Source organism: Falco peregrinus, chromosome 14 (assembly GCF_023634155.1).
Source record: "Falco peregrinus isolate bFalPer1 chromosome 14, bFalPer1.pri, whole genome shotgun sequence".
In the NCBI taxonomy this organism is placed as follows: Eukaryota; Metazoa; Chordata; class Aves; order Falconiformes; family Falconidae; genus Falco; species Falco peregrinus.
In genome coordinates, this window is record NC_073734.1 from 24,377,564 (window position 1) to 24,386,014 (window position 8,451).

The following is an 8,451-nucleotide window of genomic DNA, read 5'->3' on the forward strand; positions in this document are numbered from 1 at the left end:
GCGCAAGCCCGGGCTGCCAGTCCCGCCATGGAGCCGCCGCTGCAGCTGGTCGTCCGCAGCCCCACGCAGAGGCACCGCGACCTGCGTCTCTGCGCCGCCCCCGCCTGGACCGTGCGCCGCCTCAAGGCCGAGCTGCGCGGCCTCGTGCCCGGGGCCCCGGTGAGTGGGCGGTCCGCTTCCCGGTGCCGGGAGCAGTCACCGGGTGGGCTGTAGCCGGCGCGCTTGGCGTTCCCGCCAGTGCTGGAGGGGCTAGTGGCGCTCCAGGCCTGTCTCTGGGAAGCACAGGTGTTTTTGTCGGGACCCTAGAAGAGCCGGCATGTCGCGGCATTCTTTGCCGAGGGGGTGTTTTAGGGCCTGCTGCCGGGTCGGACCGCGGCGGCGGTGATCTCGCGCTGCAGTGGCTCTCATCTCGTTAGCGGAGTTTAATTGCGCACGGCTGCCTGTGTGCCGTAACGCGTGGGGTGTTCCAGCTGTGCCGTTGGCTGCCCGCCAGCTGTGTCGGTTCCCGCTTGCATGTGCTCGGCAGAGCAAGTAATCCTGTTCCTTGTTTTTCTTTCTTCAAAGCCTGAAGAGGACCAAAAGCTGATTTATGCTGGGAAGCTGCTGCTTGATCATCATTATCTCAGAGAGTTGCTGCCAGAGGTACAAAAAAGTCTTTTACCATGTGCTGAAATATATCCAGAAAAGTGATTTTGTTTTTTTAACATGTCTTCTCTTTATGTTTTTAGCATGGGGAGTTGCATGCTCTTCACTTGGTGTACAACTTAAAGACTCCTGCCAATGTGCAAGAAACCAGTGCAGAGGTACCCGTACCACGTTAACATACTGCTTTGAATTTTGGGGTAGTGACTAAAACCAGGAAGTGTTCAGTGGCTGTTTTAAAACTTCACTGGTACCGCAGAATTTTCCTACTAGTGCAGTGGGAGCTTTAATTTGTGATAATTTGTTTAGGGATTTGGGAATGTATTTGCATTAAGCTGAGTAAAGAATTGACTCTACGGGTTCATCAGTAAAGATTCTCATGGCGTCTTAAGATTAACATCAAACCTATAATCTAGTTGTAACACACTGCTTGGAGTTGAAATGCTTTCTGGTAAATCCAGTTCTGTTAGATAGTGTGACTTGTCATGTCCCAGGCTCCTTTGGACAGAGGCTGTGCTCGTGGGCAGAAGACCTAGTAGCTCAAGTGGAAGTGGTTCTGACCTGTCTATCAGATGTGGGGCAGGAAGAAGGCTGTTAGCTGAAGACACTATAATTGCTCTCATTAATAACTCTGCTTGTAAAGAGGAAGCCAAAGCTGAGCTGTGGTGCTTTTGAACTGAGTACTTACAGGTCCTAAGGGCAAACGGCTAAAACCAGTTTTTACTTTCAAGTGGATGTGCTAATGTGTCTAGAGGTGTTTATATTGCCCATTATAGGCAATTTGAGCATATCCTACTGATGTCTGGTGGCTGCTAGATGCGAGCCAGCTTTGGTCTGGATATTATACAGATGTATCATCACAGCACAGCTCTTGAGTTCTGTGTATGGCAGTTTGTGTATGCTTAACCGTAGCTAAAGTCAAACTGTCTTGAGTGCAGTTCCATCTGTTTCTTCCAATTACACTTTTATAAGCAGATGGGACCTGATTACATGCATACAAAGTAATAAATACAGGTGTAGGTCTGGTGAAAGTGAAGAGTAACACCAAGTTAGTTTTACATGCCAGTCATTTTTTATGGAGCTTTAAAATAGTGGTGGAGGTGGCTGTGGCATGGTGCCCAAGAGCAGTGTCAGTGTCTAGAGGTACTGTGCAGCGCAAAGGGCATGAACTGTGTAGCACTTATAAAATAGGAGCTTATTCTGTGTGGTGTAATGTTTTTGCATAAGGCTTGTTTAGTGTCCTGAATAAACCTCACTAATTGCATTGCTGTCCCTAGATTAAAGCTGATCAGCCAAAGTTGTTATCAGAAGCTAGACAAGAACCATCTGTATATTCCCCAAATAGTGAAAACCCAATGTACTCTTCTGGTGGCCAGTCGTCAGCAGAAGCCAATAATGGGTAAATACAACTTTTACATACATCACTGAGATTTTTAAAATGTTGGCTTTGTGATGAATGCCAGTTCATGTAGTCTTTTAAGTAGACCTAATATGGGCCAAAGATGATGAGGTTATATATGGAAAAGCTTTAGTGGACATGGAAGAAGCTAAAGGAAAATGCACTGTTCTGACAGTTTAAAATCTTCCCTTTGTGTGAATAAAGAGATCTCTTTAATATACTGGAAGGAAGAATTAATTTTGCATTTGTATGCACAAAGTGGCAGGAGCTATTTACATTCTCCTGTAATATATGACTTGCTGTCTGTCCACTGTTTCTAACGAATGTGTTCAAACTTTTTAACCAAGGCTGGAAACATCTCGGCATCCCTTCCAAAGCATGACTCCTGGCTTCTCATCTTACACAACCTACAGCATGCTTCAGATGTCCTGGTTTCAGCAGATTTATGCAAGACAATATTACATGCAATAGTAAGTTTTCTGTCTAGAGATACCAGTAGGAAGTAGAAACTGTAATACAATGAAATAAAGAGCTTCTGGCAGTTCTTCCTCTTTTGATAGTGGTTGGAAGACTCATTGTAACTTACACTGGATGGTGTGGGAATGTACCTCTAACTCATGTGGTGCTTGGCTTACTGCGTAAGCCAGTGGTTTTGATTTTTGCAAATTGCAGATCTCTTGATTTGAAGGGCAGGTGTCTGTAGAGTTAAATGTAATCCTGCTGCTGAGCCTTAGCTCTTCACCACTTTTTTTGGCTGCTTAAAGCAGTGCATAGAGCACTGACTGAAATCAGTGACAGAGCCTCAGAAGCCTTCTAGATTACTCTGAAGACCTTTATTTTTTACAGAGTATTGAAATTATTAGTGAAGTGGGAGCTGCCTGGTTTGACTTGCTGAAGTCGCTATACAACTGGTGTTGTGGGTAGAACTGAAACTTGTTCTTAACACTTCTGTAGCCTCTAAACTTGATGCTTTATGCTTGCATGTGATCTGATTCTATACTTAGGCACTGAAAATTTGTCCATCTGTTAAGTGTGGAAGAACTTGGCTAGCCTTATTCTGTACTTTGTTCTCTGGTTTCAGCTTGGCTTCTACTGCTGCATCTGCTGACCCATCCCACACACAACGTTCTCAGGAGATCCCAGTGGCACCAGTGACTCCACCAGCTCCTCTCCCAGACCCATTTCCTGCACAAAATCAGCCTGGAAACCAGAATGTTGCTGCCCAGGTTAATGCAGCGGCCAACCAGAACTTGCAGATGAACGCCCAAGGGGGACCCCTCATGGAGGAGGAGGGTGGCAACCGAGATTGGTTGGACTGGCTCTACTCAGCAACACTGTTCTATGTTTTTGTCAACATTATCTATTTCTACTCCAGTGTCAGCAGATTCCTTCTGGTCATGAGTGGCACTGTTCTGATGTATCTGTAAGTATGGTACTAATATTTACTATTGTATTCAAAATGTTTTGCTGAAGTACTGAGTGCTGTACTGTAGCCAGCTTTCTGACAGCTGAACTTCAGGCTCTTGTACCTGGAAAGGGTGAACCACTCTATCCCGTTATAACTTGGTATTTAGCTAATAATATAGCCTTGTGCCTAGACCAAATTATATGAATGAGTGGTAGTGGGTGATCTTACCGGTTCTTGTACTAAAGATTCTGGTGTTGCTGGCTTTTTCTGCTTGAAACCTAAGTAGTTGTCTAAGGCCCCAGCACCTTGGCAGTGTAGAGCAGACAGACCCGTAGGGTGTTAGGAGGTGCAGGTGCTGTAGAAGCACAGAACTAGGAAGGTGTATGTGACCTGTTTTGTTGGTTTACCTGTTCTTTGTTGGGCCCCTTTTTTGGGGCTGGTACAGGGAAGTTACGCTGGGGCGTACATAACATGGCAGACAAGCAGGCTCTTAGTACCTCTGGCAGCATGCCAGATGCAACCTGGATGTAGTTCTGCTTATTTTGAGTGAGCAGATGCTCAGTCTTCCCCTCCTATGTTGTGGTTTGCTGCTAGCAGGCTTTGAAAGTACTTACTGGTTCAGGGCAGGAAGAGACCTTAATATGCTGAACTTGCTGTCTGCAGCTCTGAGCTCTCGGATGTTACTGGAACTGCAGTGGTAACAGGGAGTAATGTTTAAGCAGTATTAATAAAAATCTTCCTGCTTTCCCCAGGCACCATGTTGGATGGCTTCCATTTAGGCGAAGACCAGTTGAGCCCTTCCCAGGCAATGTTCCTCCTCAAGCTGCTATTAACCAGGACCAGAACAATAACTTACAGGTATTGCTATTTTTTTAAACCATGAGCATGAAAGTTTTACTTCCAGTTTACTAATTACATGTAATAGCAAAGGCTTTTTGCTAAGCTTTTTGTTAAACTATTTTCCATGGGGGAATAATTGCCAGCCTGAGTCCTCCTTTGGTGTAGCTAATTCCTCTCCTACAAAATATTTCAGGCTGAAGTTACCTTTTGGATGCTGCAATAGAGAATGGTCGGTCACAGGCTGGGCAGATCTGTAACTGCACAGGGTTTAGATAGCACCTCGGTGGTAGGATTTGAGTATATAAGCAATCAGAGGCTTGTGTTTCAAGCTGACACTTATAGTTGATGTCAGTGAAAAGTAATCGGTTGTAAATGCATACCTAGTTCACCTGTCCTGGTGCTTCATGTTTGTCCTGAACAGTGTTCTTGGACACACAGCATGAGTTAACCACTAGTACTAGTGGTTAGCTTGTGGTTTTTTTATTTTGACTGTTGTCTGGAGATACTTGCAAGCTTTTTGTAGTCTGACAGTTACATCTGGGTAGTAATACAAACAGTTTGACACCTGATTCTTCTAATGCATTTGTGAAATGACCTCATTTACCAAATATCCTGTATGTTGACAGGGGGAAAATGCAGGCAGAGCAGATGAATCTGAGGCATCTCCTGATGAGGGACAAGTTCAAGAACTGCAGACGACTAACCCATCATTCATGAGCACAGCATGGGTTTTTTTCAAGACTTTCTTTGCATCCCTCCTTCCAGAAGGGCCTGGAGTGACCCACAACTGACTTGTCACCAGTCTGCTGGTCTGAAACTGCAATGGGCTTAGTCTATCCAAGCACATCATTACTAGTTCCAAATGAGGAGTGAAAGCAGATGGTACTTCCTCTGGCTTTCACTGACCAAGCAAAGCTGCAAGAAGCCTTAAGTCACTAAAGCCTAGAGAAAAGATGCTTGCTCTCATTCCAAAGAACTTTGTTCTGTAGCATTTATTAGGTACCTATGTAGAGGTCTGGCATTATAAACTTGTGCACTAAATGCACAGGCTCTAAGCAGGTCTGCAAAAATGTGCAGAAGAAGCCACTTGCTTCTCTTAACAATGTGATTCCTGTTGGAATGTTTGAAATGCTATTTAAATTACACTGAGTGTAGGATCTCAACAAAATGCTAGATATGCATTAGCAAATTTTTAGGAAAGACCTATTAAGTTGCTTCAACAATAGCTTACATTTTCTGTGTAAATACTTTCCTGTGAAGGATCTATAGTGCAATTTACTTGTGGAGGACTGTAAGACAGTGACCTCTCTAAGCAGTTGCCTAGGTGGAGTTCCAGGCTAAAATTCATGTTGCCAAACTTGGAGAGTTTAAATGAGGCTTAATTTTTTCCCCCTTGCTAAATGATGGGAGAAGTTATGTTCAGGTCTAGCAAGAATTTATGCAAGATGTGAACTTCACTGCTTTTGGATGCAAAGGTAAAGCAGTCTAATGCCTGTATTCAGCTTTGATGCATTCTCGCTCCAGAGCAACTCTTGTATTACTTTGTTGTGTTACTTTTAATTTCTAATATGGTTAAGGGCTTTGACTCCAATAAAATTTGCAAGCATTGATATCCATACTTGTGTATGTACAGCAATCAGAATACTACTTGTGCAAAGCACAGGGTGTGCTCTCACCTTGTTTTTATTGGAAAATCACGATGAATGAATTGGTATATGGGGGGAAAAAGGTGGTTGCAGAACCTTAAACTCATCCCTCTGACTAACCATATTTTTCAGCAACCTTCAGAATTTAAAGTGCCTTGGATAGCTTGTAGCTTGTGTTTGCTCACTGAAAGCTGCTGGCATGAAGGACATGGGCATCCTGATGCAGGAATCTGGAAGGTTTGGAGTTTGACCCCTTAAGCTCAGCGTGTGACTCCTGGTGGCATTGCAATGCTTTGTCTTGGCTTAGGATTTGAAGTGGCTTGAAATGTGTTCTCTTAAGAACAACAGCCACTTGTGAAACTTGAAATGCTTTCCCTCAAAGCTACCTGAAGCTGGCAGAACTGTTTGTTTAAGGAGTGTCTAGTCAAGGCTAACATACATGAACTGGTACAATCGGTTGTAAGAGCATAACTGGTAATGTTTGCTCTTGCCACGTCAGATCAGGCTGATGTAAGACATTGCTGGTGTTAGTTAAGTAGCAAATTTAATTTTGGTGATGTGCTCTTTGGCTTTGAACAAGCTTCCTTTTCAAGCTTCTTGCCAAGTACTTTGTGCCACATCTTCAGTTTTGGGGAAGATGAGTAGGGCAGTGGTAAAAATCTAGTAATGAAGTCTTTAAATATGTGGAATTTGAGAGGAGGTGAGTTTTCTTACTTCAGGTATATTCTGCATAAGCTTTTGAGGATGTTCTTGGAGGTAGTGTCCCCTCTTGCCTTGCTAGTGGCAAGTCTGCCTGTGTTCAGCACTTTTTGTGGATGGTGGATTTTTTTTCCCAGGTTGTGTACCTAATCATCAGTCCACTGTCTCAGCAAAGTGCCTGCATCAACAGATGTGCTTGTGTCCCTCTCTGGAGGAGAGGGTATTTCTTGGCAGCCAGAAATAGAGTGCCTTGGTCTGGCTTAGGCAGCAAGCACAGGGTGCTGGATTTCTTGTGAAATCTCTCATTTGAGAAGTCACTGGAGACGGCAGAACATCTGTTGTATTGAGGCTTTTGCTGCTCCCCCAAGTGGGCAGACTGGTTTAAAATTAGCTGGAAAACTAAGTGTAGTTAATGCCACTGGAGAGATGTGGTGAGGCTCCTGGGCCTTAGAGAATGTTTCCTTAATGGCTTAGTGAGATGTGCAGCTCTGCCTTTGGGATGGGGGGAAGCTGTGACTGTAGCAGAGGACACTGGGCAAGCAGGAGTGTAAACGCCATGTAATTCTGCAGGGGCAGCTGCTGGTGCTGTGCCTGGGAGCATGAGCAGCGCCTGCCGGGGGGTGTGTGGGGCTGGGAGAATGGTGTGGCCCCCACTCAGCTTTGCCTGAGGCAGCCCAGGAGCGAGGGGCAGTGACTGCGGAGTGGGAGCAGTGGAAGGAACCGAGGCAGCTCACCATAGAGGAAGGGCAATGTAAACTGATACATAGTGATGCCAAGGAAGGGGATATAGCCTGTACCAGCTGTTGGCGAGATTGAGAGTGTGGGCCTTAAACTGGCTGAGGGAATTCAGGTTAGACATCAGGAAAGAGAGCCTTGAAACTTCCAGAGCTTCAGCATGGGAATCCCAGAGATGTTTTCTGGGAATAACATGACTCTGTGCTGGGGCAGAAGTTTCAGAGAACCAAGTGCCTTGAGGGTGTGGATTTAGGAAGCCAGGCTTGTCTTGGCTGGTGCTTCAGGCTGTGTGATTCTGCTGCTAGTTTGTCCTCCTCATGCAAGCACAGCTGCTGAGAAGGGTTGGGCAAGTGTTGGGAGATGCTGCTTCTAGGCCCATGTCTTGTCTGCTTGGCAGCTTGTGCTGCAGAACAACCCAGACTTCTTATATTAGCTCTGAAAGTTGTATTTGCTGCTTTTTCAGTCTAGATTTGGCAGTGCAGGATTGCTGCTGCAGGAGCACAGCTGGCTGCTCTTCCAGGCTTTGACCCAGCTGCCCTTGGCAGCCTCAGCTGTGAAAAGCCTGAGCTGGCCTAGGGTGATCTGTGTGTGCCAGCTGGTTTTGGGAGGTTGTTAGGGGGGATGTAGGGAAGAGGAGAAGTTGGGTTGGTTACAGGAGAGTTCTGTGGAAAACCATGTGGAACTTCATTGTTCAAAAAAACCTTGTGGGTGGCTTACCTCCAAAGTGACAGCCTGTTGAAATCTTGCATTTCACAAACTGGAGTTTATGATTTTATTTGCTGCCTAACACCCAAGCCTGTCATGGTCATAACTTTTAACTGTAAGAAATGACCTCTTGGAAGCTGAGTCTCTCTTCAAGCCCAGATTCCTGCTGGTGGGGCTTGACAGCACAATGTGGGACAATACAAGGCATGTGGTGGTGGGCTCCAAGGGCTGGTGCTGGATGTGTGGGGCTGAGCAGGGCGTTGTGCTGCTGAGCACTGGGGTCGCTGCAGGATGGGAACAGCTGGCTTTGGGCTCACCCTCCTGCCATCCTGGGGCTGACCTGCTGTGTGAGTGCCGAAGGTGGTGCTGGAGCCCAT

General features: G+C 45.7%; 1 protein-coding gene across 1 annotated transcript; it reads left to right on the forward strand.

Moving 5' to 3' along the window:
• HERPUD1 (homocysteine inducible ER protein with ubiquitin like domain 1) lies at positions 1-5,905 on the forward strand. Its single transcript, XM_055819131.1, has 8 exons — positions 1-159; positions 565-642; positions 729-803; positions 1,920-2,041; positions 2,389-2,511; positions 3,123-3,464; positions 4,202-4,307; positions 4,916-5,905. The coding sequence occupies exons 1-8, from the start codon at positions 28-30 to the stop codon at positions 5,078-5,080; spliced, it is 1,143 nt and encodes a 380-aa protein (XP_055675106.1). The 5' UTR covers positions 1-27; the 3' UTR covers positions 5,081-5,905.
• The last annotated feature ends 2,546 nt before the right edge of the window (positions 5,906-8,451 follow it).

Bases quoted from the DNA above. Each gene is read 5' to 3' on its own strand.
- HERPUD1 (XM_055819131.1), top strand. From the start codon at position 28: ATGGAGCCGCCGCTGCAGCTGGTCGTCCGCAGCCCCACGCAGAGGCAC. The intron at 643-728 runs GTACAAAAAAGT...TTATGTTTTTAG, and splicing joins TCAGAGAGTTGCTGCCAGAG to CATGGGGAGTTGCATGCTCT. The intron at 804-1,919 runs GTACCCGTACCA...TGCTGTCCCTAG, and splicing joins TGCAAGAAACCAGTGCAGAG to ATTAAAGCTGATCAGCCAAA.